The sequence below is a fragment of the Eutrigla gurnardus genome (genome assembly GCF_963514095.1).
Source record: "Eutrigla gurnardus genome assembly, chromosome: 4".
Taxonomy (NCBI): domain Eukaryota; kingdom Metazoa; phylum Chordata; class Actinopteri; order Perciformes; family Triglidae; genus Eutrigla; species Eutrigla gurnardus.
The window spans coordinates 4,154,259-4,179,866 of record NC_139918.1 but is presented as its reverse complement, the minus strand read 5'-3'; the positions used below and the strand labels follow the sequence as shown (position 1 = coordinate 4,179,866).

Sequence of the window (25,608 nt, the reverse complement as noted above, 5' to 3'; positions counted from 1 at the left end):
CAGTTTGTTTGAAAGACACATGTGGACGCTAGATGTTCACGCTGGATTCTCACACACTTGTTGGCACTAAGTTGCTCGTCTACTGGGTCCACGAAGCTAAAAGTAATGCACGTTTGGAGAGGTGTTGATTACACTTTATGACCCTCCAATGCCGAAAGACTCATTCATGCCTTCATTCTTCTGACTGGATTACTGCAACTCACTCCTCCATGGCATCAGCTCCAGCTCCATCAACTGACTCCAACTGGTCCAGAACGCAGCCGCAGGACTCATCACCCGCACCAAAACCTGGGACCACATCACCCCGGTCCTAAAGAACCTCCATTGGCTTCCCCTCTCCCACTGTATCACCTACAAATCCTGGTCCTCACTTTCAAAGCACCCCCACCAACCCTCTCGGCCCCTCAGATCCACATCAGCCGGTCTCCTCTCCATCCACAGATCCAACCATCTGTAGTTTTGGGGACTGAGCCTTCTCCAGGGCAGCTCCCAGACTCTGGAACTCCCTTCCCCAAACCATCCATGATTCTGAGTCCCTCACCATATTTCAGTCCCACCTTAAAACCCATCTCTTCTCCTCGCCCTGCCCCTTCCCTCATTTCAGCAGATTGCTGCTCTGTTTTGGCTTTGTCTTATTTATTTATTTATTCATTTATTTTATTCATTTATTTATTTGGTTTGTTTGTTTGTTTGTTTGTTTGTTTTCTGTAAAGCGTCTTTGTGTGTGGAAAAGCTCTCTACAAATTAAATGTATTATTATTAGTATTATTATTTTGCAGAATGTTGTGATGTTGAACTGGTATTAAGTTCTCTGAGGTGTTGGACACAACATCAGAAGCACCTCAGTATAACGCAGTACAACTTTAGAACAAGCACAAACCACATTTGAACAAAGCGAGGTTTTGACCGATGGTGAGGTAAATTTCATCAAAACAAACCTCTGAAGGCGCGTCTGTTCTCCACACTATGTGAGGAGATGGAGCTGAACATTCAGCTGTGGTGTTTCACAGCGAGGCTAGGTGGCTCTCAAGAGGGAAAGTGTTGTCCCGAGTCTTTGAGCTCACAGAGGAAGTTTGTGTGTTTTTGGAGGAGCAGATTCATGACGTTGCAAGCAAGTTTAGTGATGAACAATTTCTGATGAAACTGGCCTATCTCAGCGATATATTTAGAAAACTCAATGAATTAAATCTTCAGCTTCAAGGCAGAGACAAGAACCTTCCTCACCTGGCAGACAATATTAGCACATTCATGGGAAAGCTTGAGATGTGGGGCAGACCACTTTCTCAAGGAAATACTGGTCCCTTTGAGAATCTGAGGGGTTTTGCTGAAACCAGTGATTCTGGAGCCACCACAGTGATTCCCATCTCTTCCCTTACCTGTATGACTGAGTGAAGGATCCATTCAATGCAGCAGCACTCACTGATTTCACCTCTGATGAAGAGGACCAGTTCATTGAGATGACATCTGCCTCCACCCTGAGGCTGAGGTTTACAGGCCAGACATGAGTGAGTTCTGGCTTGGTGTGGAGGGGAGCATTCACTCTGCTTCCCTTCACCACATCCTCTCTCTGTGAGATGGGCTTTTCTGCTGTCGCCTCACTGAAAACAAAGTACAGATCTAAGACATGACTTGAGAGTATCAGTATCAACCTGCAACCTCGCCTTGAAGAGATCCATCCATCCATCCATCGTCTACCGCTTATCCTGTATTCAGGGTCACGGCTTTGTTCTCATTCTAGCAAAGTGAAATGTATTCCATTTTTCTGTTTTGGAAAAAGCTCACAGACTGATGGAGCAATGACCAACATTACAAAAAGTTTAAATGGAAGTTGCTTTTTCATTTGTACAACATGGACAAATATCTGCAATTTTTTCTTTTGTACGTTATTTCAATTAAGTTAAACTTTGAGACGTTTGAGAACCACTGGATTAGAGAAACATCGTGGACATGGTTTTTGTATCACTCTGTTTCACTGTGGAGGATATCTTTGGCTCTGGAAGTAAACTGTACGTAACAGGTAAGGAGAATATTTCATGTCCCTTCAGTTGTTTTATAGAACAAGTTGAAAATGTGTTTTAATGAGTTTCTGCTGCTTCAGGCTTCTCATGTTAGTTTTTCCATCATTAGTAGAGAATTCTTGTGGCCGTGAAGCTGTTGTTCTATTAAAAGATTCATAATTCCTGAAACAACGACTCAAGTTATTCTTTAATTCTGCAGGAGATCAAACAGATTTTTATATAAAAAGTTTGATGTTGGAAATGTAACAAGTATAAAGTATTTGATTATCTCAATAATTCAGCAGAATACAATATTAGAAATTTATTAAATTATGTTGTAGAGGATCAAAATTCAATCATTTTTAATAGAAAAATTGACCTCATGACATTCATGTTATGAGATGGTACGGTATGTTTGTGGAAGACATATTTATACATAACAGCAAACAGATACTGCAGGTGATTGTACAATAAATCTAATTCATGCATATTTATTTGTGTTTTTTAATATATGATTCAGAAAAATAAATGACACACATGTATCTCGAGGCACTATTAATATAAATAGTATATGATACTCAACTTGATTTCAAATATATTACTGTAAATATAATTTTGAAAGTATATTATATTATATTATATTATAATATAATATATTATATTATATTGAATTTGCCCAAGTTATAAAATACATTTATGAAAGAATGATGCATTTATTTTCTTTTGTGCGTGTGTGCAGTTTGAGTATTTTTGTAAATATATATTATATGTAATATCATGTATATTGATATCATTTTAATTACTTAGAGATGAAGGTAAATATGTCAAATAATATTATATGTATATTAACACTACTGAATCAACAAAATGTGATAACACTATGAAGATATATAAATGTATCGTCAATATTATATTATATTATATTATACCATATGATATATCAAAATTGTTATTTGTATCATTTTCTGAAGCAAGATTAAAATAAATGGTGGGAAACATAATATCATCATATTTGCAACTATATTTTATGTGAAGGTGAATATGGAACTTGTAGTAATATGTATATAAGCCCTAATTTAGGAAATATAATCCAACTATATGAAGATACTTTTCATGGTTATAAAAGCTGTATAAAGATATACAAATGTATATTCATAATTATATCATATTTAATGATATTATATGTAAATCCCCCTCATATGTTGATAACATCTAAACATTTGTATGTAATAATATACAGCAGTCATTATTCATATTTGACATTTCATTCATTTAAAATTATTCTGACAAACGTCTAAGTATATGATGATAATTAAATAATATGTTATACATGTTGAAATCATCACAATTACTTTGATACAAAGGTGAATATTGTTATAATATGTATATTAGTCCCTTCTGAATACACAAAGTGGTATAACTGTATAAAGGTATCTTCATAATGATATGATAGTATATGATAGTATGTTATTGTTGACTGTGTGAATGTGTGTCTGTGCTGCTTGTTGCTGCTGTCAAACTTCAGATGAGCAGGTAATGAAGCCCGTGGTGAGCGTGTACCCAGCAGCATCCAGAGCCCACCTGGAGGGGAAGAGCTCTCTGCTGTGTCTGGCCTCAGACATGTTTCCTCCTCTAGTCCGGTTCTCCTGGAAAAGACGAAAGGAGAATGGTTCTCTGGAGGAGGAGGTGCTCCCTGCTGTGGGAGAGCAGCTGGAGATCAGAGAGTCGGGACACGCCGCCTCCATCTTGCTGCTCCATCAACAAGAGATCAGCACATATAAATACCGCTGCTCCGTCCAGCACGAGGGGGGCACAGTGGAGGCCCAAGCAGAACAAGGTACTGAAGGCTTGGTGACTGTTCAGCAGTGATTCAGCTTCATGTGGATGCACTGCTGTCCAAGATATCAGTGGAGCAGACGACTGACGTTGCTCACTGTCACTCCTTTTCCCTTCCAGAGGTTCCAGCTCCAGCTGCCTCCTGTCCTCCAGAGAGAGAGCCAGCAGACCTGCCAGCTCTGCAGCAAGCTGACTGTAAGATCAACTGCTGCCCCCTTTAATATAATATATATTATATGTTAGAATAATAAAAAGCTGCTTGGGGTCGCTGCAGTGAGGACTTAGCCTCGATACATGGGGTGCCAACTCTACCGACTGATCTATGCGGCGCCCCGTTATGCTGCTATTTAAATCATTGTTGGCTCCATCCCTACAACGCTTGGTGGGCCCTTATTGGTTGTTTTTAAGGAGGGCCTTTGAACTTTCATTCAAATTGTAGCCGACCTCTGACTTCATGCAAAGCTGATTTCTAAATAAAAGTTCCACTGATGAGAGAAGAGATGGGCATGAAGACTTAGGACACCAGTTCCAAATATCAAGCAACCACATTTATTGTTTAGCTTTTTTACTCTTTGTTACTGTCTTAGTCGTCAGACCAAATGTTCTTCAAAAGAGGATAAACCAGATTGGCCTTTCCTCCTCACATGTTTCTATCTAACAAAACATTCTGCTTCAATCCATATTTGTTGGCATTTAACCTTTCAAACACTACATTTTCACTGTTGTGAGAAAGACAAAGGGAGGCAGCACCTGTATTAACGGGGAAGTCTAGCAGCCATCAAACAGCACCAGAAATTACATTTATAGAACTAAAAAATCATAATTCACCCACTTGTTTAGGACAATGACATCATCAAATTAACAATAGACATTCAAAGCTTCAATCTACAACCTTAATAGAAGTAAAATATGAATGTAAAAATGTCTTATGAGGGCTGATCTGGGACAAGCTGTTACTACAGACTTGTGTACAGCTCTTACCACAGAGTCATATGTAACCATCACCTGTCATTTCATTCAGAACGGGGAGTTGAATACTCTATAATCATTAAATAAGAGTACTGGAATATGGACGTTACTTACGTGTGTGTGTGTGTGTGTGTGTGTGTGTGTGTGTGTGTGTATGTGTGTGTGTGTATGTGTGTGTGTGTGTGTGTGTGTGTGTGTGTGTGTGTGTGTGTCTCAGTGTCCTTCCAGTCTCAGTGCAGGGTGAAGCTGCTCTGCCTGCTGTACACAGTGCTGATAGTGAAGAGTCTTGTGTACTGCTGTGGACTCAGTCTGCTGATGATCTCCAGAAAGAAGGGACGCTCCACCAACTGCTCACATGCTGACTGATCACCATCACATCTCATCAATTCATCTCATTCATCACTTTAATTATATTCACAAATATACATGATGACTTGATGAGGTTGGTTGTATGATGTGTCTTTTTATACAGGATAGATACAGTCATCCTAAAAATATAAATACATATTTAGACATTATATTTACAGTAATTAAGTGTAAACTCTTTGTAGTGTTACTTTGATAGTTAAGATGAATAGTTAGCTGACTGGTTGATGTTTTATTCTTTACAGTATTTTTCTGTGCTTGGGTTTGTTTTTAATACATGATTCAGAGTGTGGCAGATTTGTCAAATTATTTCACTGTAAGATTCTTAATAAACTGAAAATTTACAGTGTTTTATGAACATCCTTGTTTTTATGGATTTGAGTTTGGTTTCATAGCAAATAATCAGGAACAGAACCAAGTTTGTTGAGTTTGTTGGCACCAGTAATGTGACTGTGGATGTAAGTCGCTGTGAATATACTTTCACACAGCACCAAGAACAAATGTATAGGAAAATATGCATATAAGCACACAGCTAAACAAGGACAACAGAGCTAAACAAAGAGAAGCAAACATATACACACGGCTATTATATACTGCTATTATAGTCAATAGGTGTGGCGGTCCCACCAGGTTCAGTGCTGACCCCCTTTTATATTGGTGTCAGTGTGGATGTTAAACTCTATGCTGACGACACTGTCCTTTAAACACAAACAAACAGCAGAAGTTTTAGCTTTGAAGCATTTGATTGAAGCATGTATTTTTTGACACTGAACTATAACAGCTTCATCAGGATGACATGGATCCGCAGAGCTACTGATTATACCTAAACTAACATTCATATTCATGTACATTTCAAGACAGAATCACAGAAGTGAGTTGAGGATTTGAGCTGCTTCTCTCACAGATTCCACACACAGATCAAAGCAGTGAGTACTGAGCGCTGAGCTGAAGTTACCAGAATGATTGTGTAACCAGAGTGGATGGTTGTAACTGTCGTTGTGTTATTAATGTGAGAAAGGATGCAGAGCAGAAACCCACACAGCCCGTCTGCTGCAGGAAAGGAAGTGTTGCTAGGCTGCCAACCGTCCTAATAACCACTGAGAACAGATTCCTATCTGCTGCTGTACACACTCATGAACTCCTCTCTCTCTCTGTAGCTGCTGGTCTTTTCTCTTGTTGTCCGGAAGCCTTTTTTTCCACTGAGCCCTCCAACCACACTTGAACTGAGCCAGGAGAGCAACAATGACGACCCACCTGTTTCTACAAACGTGAAAGAATGGGTCGCTCTCAGGAGCTCAGTGAATGCCAGCGTGGTACTGTGATAGGATGCCACCTGTGCAACAAGTCCAGTCGGGAAATGTCCTCACTCCTAAATATTCCAGTCAACTGTCAGTGGGATTAGAACAAAGTGGAAGTGATTGGGAAGGACAGCAACTCAGAGTCAATCACTACAGACCTCCAAACTTCATGCGGCCTTCAGATTAGCTCAAGAACAGCGTAGAGAGCTTCATGGAATGGGTTTCCATGGCGATCAGCTGCAATGCGTCGGATGCAGTGGTGTAAAGCACGCCGCTACTGGACTCAGTAGAGACGCTTTTTAAATCTCTATTTATATTGTAGTTTTATCCTTTTTAATGAAATCCACATAGAAGATGTTCAGCAAATAATTTAGTTTGTCTTATCTGGAAAATAAAAGTGAAAAAAGTGTTTTGTTTAATTTATTGAATTTTCGTATAGACTCAAAGAACAACACAGAGTACCTGCAAGTACCGGTCCCGTCCAAATGCAATATAGTACCGTTTTAAAAGCCTCAGTACCCCGGTACCAGATTAGTACCGATAAACCGTGCAACCCTACAGCAGACTGGTCACTATCAGCATGTTTACAGCAGACTGGTCACTATCAGCATGTTTACAGACTGGTCACTATCAGCATGTTTACAGCAGACTGGTCACTATCAGCATGTTTACAGCAGACTGGTCACTATCAGCGTGTTTACAGCAGACTGGTCACTATCAGCATGTTTACAGCAGACTGGTCACTATCAGCATGTTTACAGACTGGTCACTATCAGCATGTGTACAGCAGACTGGTCACTATCAGCATGTGTACAGCAGACTGGTCACTATCAGCATGTTTACAGCAGACTGGTCACTATCAGCATGTTTACAGACTGGTCACTATCAGCATGTTTACAGCAGACTGGTCACTATCAGCATGTTAACAGACTGGTCACTATCAGCATGTTTACAGACTGGTCACTATCAGCATGTTTACAGCAGACTGGTCACTATCAGCATGTTTACAGCAGACTGGTCACTATCAGCATGTTTACAGACTGGTCACTATCAGCATGTGTACAGCAGACTGGTCACTATCAGCGTGTTTACAGCAGACTGGTCACTATCAGCATGTTTACAGCAGACTGGTCACTATCAGCGTGTTTACAGCAGACTGGTCACTATCAGCATGTTTACAGACTGGTCACTATCAGCATGTGTACAGCAGACTGGTCACTATCAGCATGTTAACAGACTGGTCACTATCAGCATGTTAACAGACTGGTCACTATCAGCATATTAACAGCAGACTGGTCACTATCAGCATGTTTACAGCAGACTGGTCACTATCAACATATTTACAGACTGGTCACTATCAGCATGTTTACAGACTGGTCACTATCAGCATGTTTACAGCAGACTGTTCACTATCAGCATGTTTACAGACTGGTCACTATCAGCATGTTTACAGCAGACTGGTCACTATCAGCATGTTTACAGCAGACTGGTCACTATCAGCATGTGTACAGACTGGTCACTATCAGCATGTTTACAGACTGGTCACTATCAGCATGTTTACAGACTGGTCACTACCAGAGAGACGGGACGGACGCTGCTGAAGGAAGAAGAGCTGGAACCTCTGAAAGAGAAAAAGAGTGACAGTGAGCAACGTCAGTCCTCTGCTCCTCTGATCTCTCATATAATTATGAAGATACCTTTAAACATCTATACCATTTTATTAATTCATAAGTATAAATATACATATTATAATAATGGACAATGGACATATTTACCTTTATTTCCAAGTAATTTTAATGAATTAAGTATATATAATATAATACATAATTACCACCATTTACTTACAAACTAATGAATCAATTCTTTGGCAGAACTATTTTAAAATTCATACAGTCAAATTATTATTTCACGAAATGTCAAATATAAATTAAGACTACTGTATATTATGATATAAAAACGTTGAGACTATATCAACCTATGAGGGGGAATTTAAATATAATATAATGTGTTGTAATATAATGTATATGAAGATACATTTTTAAACCTAATTATATTTATATCATCTAAGAAATTATCTTTATACGGTAGAATGTATTTTCTACATTAGAGGTCATATACATGTTACAATCCATATCCACCTTCATATAATTGTTAGTATGATAATATTATATATTATGTCGCGGGGATAATCATATCTGTTTGAATTCATGCATACACACATTTTCCACTGAAAGACATATTTACCATTATATCAAATAAAAAGGTCATGAGGTCAATTTACCATAAAAATTATATCAATTAATTATCCAGCATATTTAAATGATATGCTTTTCAATATAAATGTGCTGACATATATTACATTTATTGAAATACAATATAGTTTCTAATATTATGGTGCTTTATTACTGAGATGATCAAATACTTTCTACCTGTAACATTTCCAACATCATACTTTTTATATAAAAATCTGTTAAATCTGCAGAATTAAAGAATAACTTGAGTCGTTGTTTCACGAAATATGAACCTTTTAATAGAACAAAAGCTTCATGGATTCTTTACTAATGATGGGAAAACTAACACGAGAAGCCTGAAGCAGCAGAAACTTTCACTGTCCGCCTGCGACTCCTGCCTAGAGGGACCCGCCGCAGCCGCAGCCTCGGAGCCGGAGGCCACGCCGCCGCCGGCCACGCCGCCGCCGGCCCCCGCCGCCGCCGGCCCCCGCCGCAACAAACATGTTTAATATGTTTCTGCTCTCAGCGGCATCAGTAGCGAGAGCTTTTTTTTTTCTTTTCCCTCAGTTTTTCTGCACCGCCTTTTTGTTTTTCTCCATTTTCGCTTTGTTTTTCGTGTGTGTTTCTCTTCTCTCTCATAATGATTGCTCATCATTAAAGGTGATTGGACGACGGGGGGGTAGTCTGGAAAATGGGTGGGACTACTGGGCCTCTGTAGCCTATCATAGGACCACTGGGCCAGGTATTCTTTAGACAGACAAGCCACTGGGCCTCTAATGTGTCTGTGGGCTGCAGCTGAGCTCTGGGCTGGTGCATGTCTCTCTCCCTGGGCTGCAGCAAAAAAAAATAAAAATAATTAGATACATTTTTTTAATCGAGTCCCGGCCCTAATTTTAAAAAATGCATTTTTGTATGCTTTTATTTTTAAATCAGGATCTATTTTCCACTCATCACCATGACAGTCAGCTGGACAGCTTTCTATAGTCACTTCAGACTATATTTAGGATTACCACCATAATAGAAAGTCACAAAGATCAACTTATTGTGAGTGTTTTTATTGCAATCTGCAAAAAATATCGTCCCATCTATACATGTGACCGTGGTGTAGTTAGTTTAAAGCCAAACGTCAACACTTCTACCGATTGCATTCATTTATTTCTTCATTAGCGTTTATTTTCTGCAATAATCCCAAATCCAATGGAGAAATCCCATTGGTGCTTTGTGGAGGGATCCAGTGTGAAGCTAACTGCAGCTCTATTTGTGACCGTGTTCCTGTAATGTGCCTTTAGGCAGCAACCTTCAACACAAGCCACATTTGAGCCGTAAGACTGTCGTCACCAGCAGAGGCCACACACGAGGAGTGTTGTGACACTAAACTGACCTCCAATCAGGAGAAGTCAAACTCAGACAAACCCATTAGGAAGAGTAGAAATACTAATGAGCACTTTAATGAATTTCATATGCCTCTTATTATAATTAAAACTAAAAGGTCACTGCAAGTCGATGTTGAATCCGGCAGACAAATTCAACATCTCAATGTTTGAGAATATCGACTGCAGGAACTCGGCAGATGAGAAACAGGCACAGTTGGATCAGGTCCTGTTTCCGTCTCACTATAAACCTAAAGGTACATTTTGAAACTTAAGAGCGTTTGAAATCCTGGAAGAGTATTATGGGCAAAGTCACTATAAAGTCATTTTGGATCAAACGTTTTAATATTCAGGTCCAATAAAGGAAACTGTAAGACACTTACAAGGATACTATCCACTTCTGAGTTGGGAATTAAATGACACCAGTATTGTAATTTGTCTAGAGTTTTTCCATTTTCTACTTCTACCAATAATGTACTGTTTACTCTAACATTACATCTATCTGACAAATGGAGTTGATTACACATTTTACATGAAAGTACTATGCTGTTGCCAAGTAACCAGCAAATCAATATTTTCATGCACTTCAATGGTCAAAAGCCCCATTTGTTTGCCGAACACAAAATCAAAGCATCACATCTGTGCAGCTACAGCTTCACCCTTTCAGGCCTCGAAGTATAAAACAGAAACAATCTGAGGAGAAGTCTTTGACTTTGAACAAACATGCAAACTGAGGCCAGAAGTGACCAGGAGAAGTTGCTTCATGTTAAAGAGCGTTTTCTTGGAATTAAATCAAGTTTAGAGTCAGTGTTTCTCACAAAATACATTGTGTGCATCCTGCTCAGCACAATGGCGCCACCAGGGGGTGGCCTGGGGTGGCCGTGGCCACCCCTATAAATTTGCTGGCCACCCCACTGGCCAGTCACAGATATTGATATTGGTACTGATGATATTCTTCTATCGCCAGTTAAGCCCCTTTCACATTGAATGCACAAGCGCAAAGGACTCCATGTGCTCCCTAAACTCCGTCATCACATCACTGCTTCTGTGACCTCCAATTATCCACACACACACACACACACACATACACACACGCACGCGCACACACACACACACACACACACACACACACACACACACACACACACACGCACGCACGCACGCACGCAGACGGCACACCCAACACTGTGGTGGAGTGCTGTCAATCACGTTTTCACCTGACTGAATCTGATCCGCACCGAGCTGCACCGATCTCAAGAGTCAAGAAAACTATCTGTAAGTCAGTTATAATTTCTTTAGTAAAAAAAAAAAAAAAATGCATCGTGACATGTGATTTTTAAGTTTCAGAAGGTGCTCGTAACCGTAACAGCACTGCTATCTTGTTGTTTTTTTTGGGACATGAGTTACGTTGCTAATGCTAACGTTAGCTGCTGCGCTGCTTGTGTTATATGAATTTTCAGACAATGAAGAGAAAGTCGACAGACATATCGACAGAGAGAGAGACGACAGGGGAGCAGCAGAGGCTTAGTGAGGAGGAGACGGAGGAGGATGGAGGACGAGAGGAGGAGCAGACAGTAGAACAGCATGGCAATACTCCAGCATCAGTTACAGAGCACAGTGAGGAGGAAGAACACGAGACAGCAGCAGACGAGGGTCAGATAGCAACAGTGGTCACAGAGGCGAGGCAGGAGGCAGCAAAAGCAGGTGTTCAACCTGTTTCTGGACCAACAGGTAAAATGATGACTGTGTGGCCCTACTAATGGAATTGATTGCTAGGCTAGATATCATCTGGAGAAATTATGTGTTTAAAGTGTGTGTCAATTAAGTTACAAATCATGATATACCGGTAATCACTTAAAGCTTTTTGATTCATGTTTATTGGTGGTGAGTTTGATTAGTCTGAATAGAAATGCCTAGGGTTTTATTAATTACTATAGAGGGGTGTTACGGCCTAAGGGCCGTCAGTGGTTGTGTGTGGTTGTGTATGGGTGTGGCTGCTCTCCTCTCTGTGCTCCTGTGTCCTCCAGGTACTACCCTCCCCCGCCGGAGCAGGTGTGCATGGCTGTCTCCAGTTGTTAATCAGGGGAATGATTTAAGCTGGGGCCAGAGCTGTGGCTGCAGCCAGTGGGTCATCCAGCAGCGTCCATGCTGCATGTGTGTTTCGAGAGCGGGAGCAGACTGAACCTTCCAGTGTTTTCGTTGCTAGTGGAAGCTTACTTGTGTGGTGCCACCGGCTTCCCTGTTCTTTTAAAGGGAAGCTTGTTTTCTGTTTGTGTTTTCACTTTGCATGCTCAAAGCGTGAGTCAGTGTGTTTTCTTGGCAACATAATAAAGCCTTAAACTGATTTGGGAGTTAAGTTTTCCTTTTTGTAATGTGTTACTTCCCACAGCCCCTAGACCTCCCAGGGGACGTAACATATTTTGGGGGCTCGTCCGGGATCCTTTTTTTTTGAACCGGTAACTCTACTTTTTTGTAGTTTGTTCTTGTGGTAGGTTGTATCTGCCGTGGTCAGCTTGGCGAGTGCTGTTGTCTTGGTGTCCGCTGTCCAGCCTTGAGTGTGAACGAACAGCTTCCTCAGGTAAGATAGGAGTGTCCAGCTGGGTTTAAACCACCTTTCCCTCGAGCACTCATTTGTTATTTTGCCTTTTTTATTTTCGGGGCAAATCCTGGGCGGGGATATAATTCTCCAGTGGGGGTAGGCATGTCAGGGCTCCGGCCGCTGATGTTTTTGCCTTTCAAGTCGCCTCGAGCCCGGCACGCTCCAGAAGACAGATAGGCTTAGGTTGGGTGAGGCAGGATCTGAGGAGTTGTTGTTGGTTGGAGTGTTGTTTGTCTGTATGTGTATGCGGCACCTGGCATAAGTACTTGTTTTGTTTGGTCACTGGTAGGTTTGCTCTCAGCCTTAGGAACTGTCGGTTAGGTTAAAAGGTAACTGTAGCATTACCGGCGAAATTAGCTTAGCTTGCCCCTAACTGACTGTGTTTGCCGGTCACGTAGCATACAGCTGCGGTGTGTTGTGTTGATTGCCTGTCGGTGAGTATGGCAGCTTTTGATTTGGCTCTGTTTGTGGACAATCCTACAATCAGTCAGTTTGAAGCATGTAGGAAATGTGATTTGATGGAAATTGCAAAACACTATGGCATTTCTGTACCTAGCTCCCTGGCTAAAAAAGAAATCAAAACCACCCTCTTTAGTGGCTTGGTTGGTTTGGGTGTTTTTGAATTAGCCGGGGCTATGGCAACGGGGTCAGCTCCTGGTGGGGGCGAAGGCCGCCCTCTCTCTCCAGTGGGGGAGGCGATCGGACCACAGGTGATTACGCCAGCCATTAAGGTAAGGGGTAGTGGGGGTGTGGAAAAGCCGTTTACGTTGCCACAGTTTGACCCTTTTTCTGTGGAGTCAACTCCTGGTTCAAAACTAGATGCTCGTGTAAAAGTCCGCTTGGCTCGCTTTCAGTTAGAAAAGGAGGAGCGAGAGTGAGAATTCCAGTTCCGAAAGGAGTTGGAATTTAGAAGGTTGGAAGCAGATACAGCCGTTAGGATGCGTCAGTTGGAGTTACAGGTAACTGCCGATCCACTTGCCATAGTTCCTGCTGGTGCAAGGCTCTCGTCGGGTTCCGCCGGCACTTTTGATGTGAGTAAGCACATTTCTCTTGTGCCTGTTTTCCGTGAATCTGAGGTCGAGTCTTATTTCGGTGCATTTGAGCGCATTGCTGCGGCTTTGCATTGGCCGAAAGATGTCTGGGCTATTCTCCTGCAATGCAAGTTAGCTGGTAAGGCTCGAGAGGCTTGTTCTTCTCTATCTGTGGAAGATGGTCTGGTCTATGAAAAGGTTAAAGGCGCTATATTAAGAGCATATGAGTTAGTGCCGGAGGCGTATAGACAGCGTTTCCGAGGCCTTAGAAAATCAATGAACCAGACTCATGCTGACTTTGCCAGGGAGAAGAGTATCCTGTTTGACAGATGGTGTTCGGCCTGTAAGGCGGATGACTTGGCTTCTGTGCGTGAGCTGATGTTAGTGGAGGAGTTTAAAAACTGTGTGTCGGAGCGTACAGTGGTATATTTAAATGAGAAAAAAGTAACCACTCTCCAGCAGGCCGCTACTTTGGCGGATGAGTTTGTGTTAACTCACAAAAATGTTTTTGCCAAGCGCGATTCCTCCCACCGTGAGCCTTATCATAGAACAGGGGAAGTGCAGGTCACACGTCCAACTGATTCATCGTCAGGTCTGAGAGGTGAGAAAGTCTGTTTCTTCTGCCGGAAGTCCAGTCACTTAATTGCTGATTGTGTGGTGTGGAAGCGTAAACAGCAGGGTCAGACTTCAAAGCAGCCAAAAGGAGTGGGCTTAATTAAGACAGTGTCCCCCTGTAGCCATCCCACCTCTCCCATAGCACCTGACGAATGTTTTAAACCTTTCATTTTTAACGGTTTTGTGTCATTCACAGGAAAGGCTGAGGATCAGCGTCCAGTCACTGTGCTACGAGACACTGGTGGCTCGCGATCCTTTATCCTCTCCAGTATCCTGCCTTTGAATGCTGAGTCTGCTTGTGATGTGAGCGCGGTAGTTAGAGGTATTGGTATGAATTTTGTGCCCGCACCGCTACACCGTATTCACGTGCAGTCTAAGTTGGTCTCTGGTTTCTTCCCGGTTGCTGTCCGCTCATGTTTTCCCATTGATGGTGTTGATTTTATCATGGGAAATGACATAGCTGGGGGTAAAGTTTATCCTGATCCTGAAGTGGTGGATATCCCTATCTCCATGCCTGAACCTGATGAGCTGGTTCAGAGTCATCCAAAAGTCTTTGCGGTTAGCGTTTTAACCCGAACACAGGCTCGTAAGCAGGCTCTGGAAGTAGATCTGTCTGACTCACTGTATCCCTCTGTTTTGTCTGAAGACAGGATGCCCTCTGTTGATGAAGTAGGGAACCGTCCTTCAAAAATGTGTGGGAAGGTAGCGGAGCCCATTGCTGCTCCTGAGGAGACACAGCTGCTGACTCGTGAGGCACTCATCAGCGCCCAGAGGAGTGATCCCTCTTTAGAGAAATGTTTTGCTGCAGTTGTTGACTCTCTTAGCGAATGTGCTAAAAAACAGTGTTTCCTTTTAGATGATGGGGTGTTGATGCGCAGGTGGGTTTTGCATTCAGCTGGGGCAGCGGCTAATACTGGTGAGGACTGGGGTACAGTGTACCAGATAGTTGTTCCAGTTGGATGGTGACGGCATGTGCTAGAGCTAGCACATGAGCACTTGTGGTCTGGTCATCTAGGTGTCACTAAAACATATGACCGGATTTTGAAACATTTCTTCTGGCCAGGCATGAAAGCTGAAGTTGTGCGTTTCTGTAAAACCTGCAGTTCATGTCAGATTGTCGGTAAACCAAACCAGGTCCGTCCGGTTGATGCTAAAGTAGCTGCTGTGTTGGCCTATCCAGTCCCTACTACTAGGCGTGAGCTCCGACGGTTTTTGGGAATGACTGGTTATTACCGTTGTTTCTGTAAAAACTTTTCTGTTGTGGTGACTCCCCTGACTAAACTGTGCAGTCCGGCTGTTCCTTTTGTGTGGACTGGTGAATGTAGCCATGCCTTCGAGGCTGCTAAGTCCCTTCTGTGCAGCGCTCCTGTCTTGGCTGCTCCTAATTTCTCTCTTCCCTTCAAGCTCGAGGTGGATGCAAGTTCCTCTGGAGCCGGTGCAGTGCTTTTGCAGGACGGTGCAGACGGGGTGTGTCATCCGGTGTGTTACTTCTCGTCGAAGTTCAAACGGCACCAGATGAACTATTCAACCATCGAGAAGGAGACGCTGGCCATGCTGCTCGCCCTGCAGCACTTCGAGGTGTACGTGGGTTCAAGTCCATCACCGGTGACGGTATACACCGACCACAACCCTCTGGTTTTCCTGCCCCAGATGTATAACCACAACCAGCGGTTGATGCGGTGGGCCCTGCTCGTACAAGGTTTCAACATTGAAATCAAGCATAAGAGGGGATCTGAAAACGTGGTTGCTGACGCGCTCTCCCGTGGGTGAGATGGTGACAGTTTTATGGTGATGGACATGGTGACAGTGTTTAGTTGTTAGCTTGTGTGAAATTTAACTTGACACTGGTGTTATTGGTTGTTGGGTGATGTAGATCCCTTCTTCTCATATCATCAAAACAGTGGTTTGTTCTTATGGGAGGGGGTGTTACGGCCTAAGGGCCGTCAGTGGTTGTGTGTGGTTGTGTATGGGTGTGGCTGCTCTCCTCTCTGTGCTCCTGTGTCCTCCAGGTACTACCCTCCCCCGCCGGAGCAGGTGTGCATGGCTGTCTCCAGTTGTTAATCAGGGGAATGATTTAAGCTGGGGCCAGAGCTGTGGCTGCAGCCAGTGGGTCATCCAGCAGCGTCCATGCTGCATGTGTGTTTCGAGAGCGGGAGCAGACTGAACCTTCCAGTGTTTTCGTTGCTAGTGGAAGCTTACTTGTGTGGTGCCACCGGCTTCCCTGTTCTTTTAAAGGGAAGCTTGTTTTCCGTTTGTGTTTTCACTTTGCATGCTCAAAGCGTGAGTCAGTGTGTTTTCTTGGCAACATAATAAAGCCTTAAACTGATTTGGGAGTTAAGTTTTCCTTTTTGTAATGTGTTACTCCCCACAGCCCCTAGACCTCCCAGGGGACGTAACAAGGGGGGATAAGTATTATATTACTATCATTTTTATTATTGTAATGTCAGAGTAATTGTTTGTGTCTCTTGTTTCTTAATAGATATCTCCCAATCAAGAGCAGAGCAGCCCAAGCAGCCACATCTCAAAGCCTTCCCTCGAACCCTTCAAGGGGACAGAAGTCGGTGCTTCTCTAAAGACTGGTACAACACACAAAAATGGCTGGAATACTCACAAAGTAAAGACTCGGCCTTCTGTTATGCCTGTCGGCACTTCAGTCTCCCTAACTCAGGTGATTCAGTATTTACATCCGAAGAGGGGTTCAAAAATTGGAAAAAGGCAACCTTCAAAGATGGGGGACTTTTAGGCCATGCCAAATCCGAAGCGCATACTAATGCGATGTTAGCATGGGCAGAATTTGAAACGTCCACTGCAAGCACATCCTCTCTCTCTGCCTCCTTAAATGCAGAATATAACAAGTTAGTGAGGGAAAACAGAGAGTACATCAAAATAGTTGGAGAAACCCTGCTCCTCACAGCTACACAGAACATTGCACAGAGAGCACATGAAGAATCAGAAGGTGAGAATAAAGGAAATGTTCTCTCTATAATGGAACTGCTAGCCAAACACAATCCCATTGTAAAAAAGAAAAATGACAGGTCAAAGAAATGCAACATACCTTGGGCATGATACACAAAATGAAATACTTGATTGTAGCTGAAATGGTCCGCAACTCAATAACTAGTGAAGCTGCCCAAAGTGAGGCTTTCAGCATTTTGGTTGGTGAGACTAAAGACTTGAGCAAGAAAGAACAAATGTCCTTTGTAATTAGATCCTATTACAATGGGTCAGTATGTGAAAGCTTCCTTGCCTTTGAGGCAGCACAGCGCCTGGATGCTGAAGCACTTTCACAGAAAATAGTACACATTTTGCAGAAACATGGTCTTGACTACAAAAACAACCTTGTGGGGCAAGCATATGATGGAGCCTCAGTTATGAGCGGAAAGAACACAGGTGTGCAAGCACGCATTAAATCAGAGGCCCCATTAGCTTTCTATGTACACTGCAACGCGCACTGTTTAAACTTAGTATTAGTTGACAGTGTCAAATGCATCCCTGATGCTTATTGCTTCTTTTCACTTTTGCAAAAACTGTATGTCTTTGTGTCAGGTTCATATGTGCATCAAAGATGGCTTGAGATACAGAGGGAGATGTTTCAGGGGCCCCCAAGAGAGTTACAAAGGCTGATAGACACACGGTGGGCATGTAGGCATAATGCTTGCAAGACAGTGAAAGACAGACTGCCAGCCATCGTACGTCTTCTAAAAGAAATATCAGAAGAGCAAAATGGTGACAGAGCCACAGAGGCAAGGGGTTTATTAGCCCAGATAGATTTCAGATGTGTTGCTCACCTGGTCACATTCACTAGTGTTCTTGCTGATATAAAATATCTATCTGATATTTTACAGTCCCCGCAACTCGATTTGGGCACAGCTGTCACACTGGTTGATGCTCTTGTTGGCACATTGGAAAGTTACAGAGAGGGCTCTCTCTTTAATGACATCTGGGACAATATTCTGAGTCTTGCTGAGAAATGCAGCATAAGTGTGACACCTCCAGGCCGTCAGGTCAGACCAAGCTCAAGGCTTGAAGGACATTACATGTTCACTCCAATAGTTCAAAGACAAGTCAACACAGAGAAGGAGTTATTTCGGACAGGTTCATTTATTCCAGTCATTGATGTGCTTCTCTCTGAGGTGAGGAGAAGATTTTCTAAAGAAAACTGTGTCATCATGAAAGGGATACAGGCCCTGAATCCCTGCAGTCCCACATTTTGTGAGAAAGATGTTGTGTTTCCATTTTCATCACAATATAACTGCAGCACTGAGGATCTGCAATATGAGATCCCCCAGCTTAAGCGCATTAGAGGAAGCGAACTAGTGGTCAGGAAACACCAAAGAGTTTAATAGAGCTCACTGTCTTTCTGGAGCCATATAGGGAGGTCTTCCACAAGATGTTTAAACTGTGCAAAATTGCGCTTGCATTACCTGTAAGTACAGCATCCTGTGAGCACAGTTTTTCTGTGCTTAAGTTGATCAAAACTGCCTTGAGAAGTACCATGACTGATGAGCGTTTAAGCAGCTTGGGGGTGCTAAGTGTGGAATCAAGAACGGCTTAGGCCATAAATCTTGATGACTTTGTGGATGTGTTTACCAAAAAACACAGCAACAGGTGAATAAAATTGTTCTGAAACATAATGTAAGCCTGGTAATCAGAAATACTATTGATCCCTGGTGGGAAATAGCGAATCTATGACTGTTTCTGAAACATACTGTATAAGTCAAGTCAAGTGTTTCTGTTTGTATCTGAAAGTGCCTGCTTTTTCTGTTTTGATTACAATAAATGTGCACCTTTAAATTAAGCAGTACATTTGTCTTTTTGACGTAAAGAATAATTAGCCTATTTTAAAAAACAATGAATCACCTACAGTATCACACATAGCACAATGAAACGGGATTGTTGTGGGACTCAAAATGTTAACTGTACTATTATTAGTCTATGCAGATTAGATCATTATTAATATTAAGTGTAACACAATAAAAGTATATCAGTAGGCATTTCCTCAAGTCGTTCTCATAGTTTTCTACTAGCCTATATACTCCAGTATAATAAAATATTATTAGTAATCGTACTAATATAATAAAATTCCTGAAATTATGGCTTTTTAGTTGTGGTGTGCCACCCCAAAATTTTAAGTGGCCCCACCTGGCCACCCCTATGAAAAATGTCTGCAGGCGCCACTGGCCAAACATAGAGAAGAAATCAATCAGAGCCTTCACAATGGCTGGAGCCTTAATTTTCCGTAAAGGGACAGCATGAGGGAACCGTGTTAACGTACACATAATTGTGAGTAAATGTTGACTGCCGGACTTCGTCTGAGGCAACGGACCAACACAATCCAAAATGACATGTTCAAACGGCTCGGAGGAGACACGTATTGGCTGGAAAGGCGCAGGAGGAACAACCTGGTTAGGTTTTCCAATAACCTGACACACATGACACGTACGACAGTATTTTGCAACATCACGGTTAACACCTGGCCAATAAAAATATCGGGTGATACGATCCAGTGTCTTTGTCACACCCAAATGACCAGATAAATGGTGATCATGAGCAACGCTCAATATGTGATCACGATAACACACGGGGACAACAATTTGGTAGAAAACCCTCCACTCATCTTGCGCTGAGGCCTGGGTTTCTTTTGCACGCTGTGCCATAGCACGCGTAAGGACGCTAGCTTGAAAAACTCCTTAAATCGTCCGGACATTGAGAGACTGGAGAGTTGGTTACTACGGGCGAAGGAAACACCATGCCTCCCATAACATCATTGCCCAGCAACACTTGCACATTTTTAATTGGGAGAGTACGACGTACACCCATTTTAAAGTCACCAGCAACTAAATCCGAAACAAGCGCAACCTCATGGAGAGGGACATTCACAAAGCCCATTTCGAAACCTTGCACAAGGATATTCTCGCCAGCATAAGACTTTTCAATAAATGACAAAACACTCTCCAGAATGAAACTTTGCGAAGCAGCTGTATCCCTAAGTATTGTAGTGAGGGAGCGGCGTGGGGCGGAGGAACTCCCCGGAGTGCGGGTGTTGTGCCAGTGTAGGTATCCCCGACAGAAATTGTTTCCCCTGGCTGCGGTAGCGCGCATTCATTCAGGCGGAAGCCTGAAGGCGGAGCAACAGCGTTATGATTTTATTCTTTTGTATGTCGTAACGTTGTACTAGTACTGAACGGCAAAACGAAGGTAATCATTTCCTCATGTGATTTGACATATAACACGCTGTAATTCAAGTCCTGGTATGGAATTTGTCGAACTAAATATACGTCAATATCCAAAATCAAGACCACTGTGATTGTTTTCTGGCTTCAATTACTATTTAGGCTACTTCACTCGAAATGTACTATAGTAGACAGATGAAGTCTGAGCATCAAATTATTTATTTTGTGTGTTCTTTAGATACTACTCTATAACCTCTGTGATTATGAGCAAGTTTCTTCTCTTATACACAAAGTTATGGGGGGGAAACAGATTATTTCAGACGTTTACCTGTCTGCCAGAATTTGTATCCCCCCCTCAAAATAGAGGAAGTAGCTCCCGCAGCCAGGGGAAACAATTTCTGTCGGGGATACCTACACTGGCACAACACCGGGAAGCATGCCTCAGAGTTTGCTTACGGGTACGCACACTTTCCCGTCAAGTTTGGTTTTTATAGATCACAACATTTGCGTGGAAAGTGGCGTACGCACGTTTCCAGCCCCGTTTTGTGCGTACGCAAGCTTTATAAATGAGGCCCCGGGGGAGTAGCCGTGCCTTACCTGTGCTCTCATGCAGCGGCCATATCCGTGACGCCGACCACGCTGAACGACTCCACGCCTGCCAGCTGAGCGGCCTGTTCTCCAGTGTACAGCCCAGTTCCATTGCCTAGACCCCACGGGGGGTCTCGTCACCAGACCAGGGCAGGATAAGTCCTTTATTTTAATCATTTTCATATAAACTTATTTGTAGTCTTGTCAGTTAATGTCCGAGTGTTATATGATTTCCTTTTTAAAAGGTTTTTAATGAACTGACGTCAGTGTGCCAGCGGCCCCGTTAAGGGCAGCTCATTACTCTTGCAGCGCTCTACCTCCCCCTAGTGTTAAGAGTGGGGTTCGACCCGTTATGTTGTAGTGGTCCCTAAGGAGCCAGTGTGCTTTTGAGCTCCCCTGGTGTGTAGTGTGATACCTGTTCTGGTTGCTGTGCAGTGATTTGTGTGCAGTGTCCCCTTTTGGGTGTGTTCTCTTGTATGCAGTGTTGGTGTCGCCGGATGGTGGAGTACCTGCCTGACCTGCTGGAGCTGCCCTCATAGGCCTGCTGGCTGCAGACGTCCCTAACCTAAAAATTAATTTAAATAAAGATTGTCTATTCTTATACATATCTGTCTGTGGTGGGTGCTCTCTGACCTCTAATACTGGACCAGACCGGGTTAACAAAGGTGGTGGCAACTTGACGCTACTCTAAACATCTTAAACCACAAAATGTATTACAGTATGTTCACAGGCACACGCACCTCGCGGTTGCCTTTTAAAGCAATGTAGCCCGTTGACACAAACGGAGCAAAGACGTCACTCACTTTCTCGTCTTTCCGAGACGTCGGAGGAAATGTGGAAACACAAAGACCTAACTCTGAGCCAGTCTTAGGCGTGAACTTAACCTTATTGTCACGTTTCAATTTAAAACAATTAGCGATAAGATGCCCACGCTTATGACAGTGCCCACAAACCATTGGATCCTTTGGACGAGTCACACATTTATCATCATTTTGAGCATGTTCCACTACAGTTTCTTTGGCCACATTAAAGTTCCGTTGCTGACCATAATTCTGAAACTTAACAGGATAAGAGATTGCATCTCTTCTTGCAAGCACATTTTCGTCAGCAAGTACAGCAGCGCTAGACGGCGTAAGATCTTTGTGCTCACCCACATATGTAGCTACATTTTTATGTAGGGAATTCCTGAAATCCTCAAAAATGAGTAAATCACGGAGACCCTCAAAAGTCGTTACATTCTGTGAATTTAGCCAACGATTACACAGCATCTCTTTCTCTCGAACAAACTCAACATAAGTCATCGATTCACGCTTCTGATAATCACGAAACTTTTGCCTGTACGCTTCAGGTACAAGCGAATAAATATGTAGCACAGCTTGCTTTACTTTATCATAGTCCGCCGCATCTTCTAAGGACAACAAGGAATATGCCTGCTGGGCCTTGCCTTGGAATATGCTTTGTAAAGTCATCGGCCACACTCCGCGAGGCCATTTAAGAACTGTAGCAACTCTTTCAAAATGTGCGAAAAACGTATCAACCTCCCTCTCATTAAAGGGCGGAACAAGTTTAATATTACGTGTAACATCAAAACCGACATGTCCGACAGGGAAACGAACACCAGACTGAAGAGCTTGGATCTCCAACTCTTTTAAGGGAAAAGCTTGTTTCATCACCAAGTCTTTTCATTCTCAGTTCATGTTCATGTCACAGCCTGGCTCAAAAAGCAGTGACAAAAGCAACAACGAAACGTAAGAGTGCCAATAAATGAAATAATTTATTAACACAAGAGTTTAAACTCAAAAGACAGCAAACCAAAATGTGCATCAGCAGGCGAAGCGAAGCGAGAGAGCACTGAGCTGGGCCTGGGTTTTAAAGCCTCCTCCAGGACTGAGCCCAGGTGCACCCAATCAGCCTCATTACCGTCACCAGCACCTCCTGCAGGGATGACAGGTTAAGGCCAGCAGGGCCGTGACACCCCCCCCCCCCCCCCCATAAAGTCGGTGTCCCAAAGGAGACCGCCGACTCCACAAACAATATTACCTATTCTATAAAGAACAAAAATACAATCAAAACACATAACTACTCAAAATGCAAATCAGAATAAATTTATAAAGAAAACAAACCCATGACCTGCAGTCTTTGGTGCCCCGCCCACCTCTTTCCCACCCCGGTCCAGCAACCCCGGTACCATGGGAAGCAATTTAAGAACCTATAGAGGGATTAAGAACAGACCAAGAACACCACAAGACAACAGGACATTAATAATCAACACAGTGCAACAAACGCCCTACAGAGGCGCACGTGACAGCGCATCAGCAACAGTATTGGCTGTCCCTTTAATGTGTCGAATATCAAGGTCATATGCCTGAAAAAACAAAGACCACCTCATTAACCTCTGATTCAAGCACCGCAGCGACTGAAGAAAAACCAGAGGGTTATGGTCAGTATACACTACCAGAGACGTCCCGCTTGACCCCACATAGACCTCAAAGTGCTGGAGTGCCCAAATCAACGCCAAAGCTTCCTTCTCAGTAACAGAGTAATTACTCTGATAACGATTGAACTTTCTGGAAAAGAAACTGACTGGCCTCACCAAACCCTGGGCATCCTCCTGCAGCAAAACTGCACCTGCTCCAACCTGACTGGCGTCCACCTGCAGCATAAACGGCTGACCAAAACGTGGAGCTGCTAAAACAGGAGCAGAACACAAAAGCGATTTGATGTTATCAAAAGCATGTTGACAATCAGAGGACCACACAAACTTCGCCTTCAGGAGCTCTGTAAGAGGGAACACCACAGTCGAGAAATTTTTACAAAAACTCCTATAATACCCGACCAAACCCAAAAAGCGTTGAAGCTCCTTTTTAGTCGTGGGTTGAGGAAACTGCCCCACTGCCTGAACCTTGGCCTGAACCGGAGCAACACAACCTTGCCCAACTACCCGACCCAGGTAAGTGACCGTCGCCTTAGCAAACTCGCATTTAGCCAAATTAACAGTAAGGCGTGCCTCTGCAAGCCTGTCAAAAAGCACACGAACGCGCTGAAGGTGCGAGTGCCAAGTATCGCTATACACTACAACATCATCAAGATAAACCGAGCACCCCTCCAGCCCTGACACCACTCTGTTCATCAGGCGCTGGAAGGTTGCTGGTGCATTTCGTAACCCGAAGGGCATCACAGTATAAGAAAAAAGGCCTGATGGTGTCACAAACGATGAAATCTCCTGGGCTCGCTCCGACAACGGCACCTGCCAGTAACCTTTGAGCAGATCGAATTTGCTAACAAACCGGGCCGACCCAACCTGATCAATGCAATCATCCATCCGGGGCAGGGGAAACGAATCAGGTTTGGTGACTGCATTCAGCTTCCTGAAATCAGTACAAAAGCGTAAGGTTCGGTCAGGTTTTGGCACCAGAATGCAAGGAGAAGCCCAAGCAGCAGACGACGGCACAGCAATGTTATTTTCCAGCATATAATCAATTTCCAAATCCAAAAACTTGGCTTTTTCAGGGGACATGCGATAAAAACGTTGCTTAATCGGTTGCGCATCTCCCACACAGACGTCATGTTCTACCCAATCAGTGCAAGAAGGCGTATCACCAAACAGTTCAGGATATTTTCCAATCAGATTCACAAGTTCACAACGTTTCCTCTGACAAATGTGACAACGTTTCGTCCAACACACACAGAGACTCAGAATTTCTCAGTCGTCCACATAACACACTCTCGTCAGGCTCAGGCACGCCATCGCCTTCATACGCAACAGCCACAGAGCTCACCGCCAGAGCCGGACGCACAACACTCTCAGGGTTTGAATATTGAGAGGGTCCGTGAGAATAAGGTTCTGGGAGTGATTATCGATGACATGTTAAGTTGGAAGCCACACACAGCACAATTAAAAAGGAAGTTGGCCAGGAGTGTGTCCATACTTTGGAAAGTACAAAAAATACTAAATCAAAAAGCACTTCATCTGTTATACTGCGCACTAGTCTCTCCACACCTGCAATACTGTGCGGAGGTGTGGGGACACACATATAAAGGCTCCACACAGCTCCTTGTTAATTCTCCAAAAAAGAGCCTTGAGAATCTTACACTATGCCAACTACAGGGCACACACAAATCAGCTATTTATCGAATCGAAAATACTCAAACTATATGATTTAATAAACTATCGCACAGCACAAATGATGTACAAAGCTTCTAACAGAACTCTCCCCCAGAACCTACAAAAATTCTTCATACACAGAGAGAGACACAATCTTAGGGGGGACATGATTTTCAGGCAAAGGAAGGTACGAACTACGTTAAAATAATTTTCCTTATCGGTCACAGGGGTTAGACAATGGAATGTGTTAGATGATGAAGTCAAAAAATCAGCAACTCTAAGTGTCTTCAAGAAAAAGTATGTAAAATCAACCGTTGACCGGTATAGATTATTGCATGAGAGTTGATAAATGTCTGAGACACGAATCAGTAGACATGTGTTGTGACGGGATTGGAGCATAACAAATGACCATTCTGTACCTTTTTTTTTC

General features: G+C 43.1%; 1 protein-coding gene and 1 long non-coding RNA gene across 3 annotated transcripts in view; one reads left to right on the top strand and one right to left on the bottom strand.

Annotated features, from left to right (window-relative positions):
- LOC311011713 overlaps positions 1-25,608 on the bottom strand; it is a 354,053-nt gene that overhangs the window by 229,443 nt on the left and 99,002 nt on the right. The gene's annotated exons all lie outside the window — the stretch shown is intronic.
- LOC311012507 (immunoglobulin lambda-like polypeptide 5) lies at positions 1,649-5,520 on the top strand. 2 transcript variants are annotated; one of them, XM_084007976.1, is made up of 4 exons: positions 1,649-2,017; positions 3,523-3,834; positions 3,954-4,028; positions 5,020-5,520. In XM_084007976.1, exons 1-4 carry the CDS (start codon positions 1,948-1,950, stop codon positions 5,166-5,168), a joined length of 606 nt encoding a protein of 201 aa, XP_083864102.1. In that variant the 5' UTR covers positions 1,649-1,947; the 3' UTR covers positions 5,169-5,520. The 2 variants fall into 2 exon arrangements, with proteins under 2 accessions (XP_083864102.1, XP_083864101.1); XM_084007975.1 differs by having other exon boundaries at positions 1,650-2,006.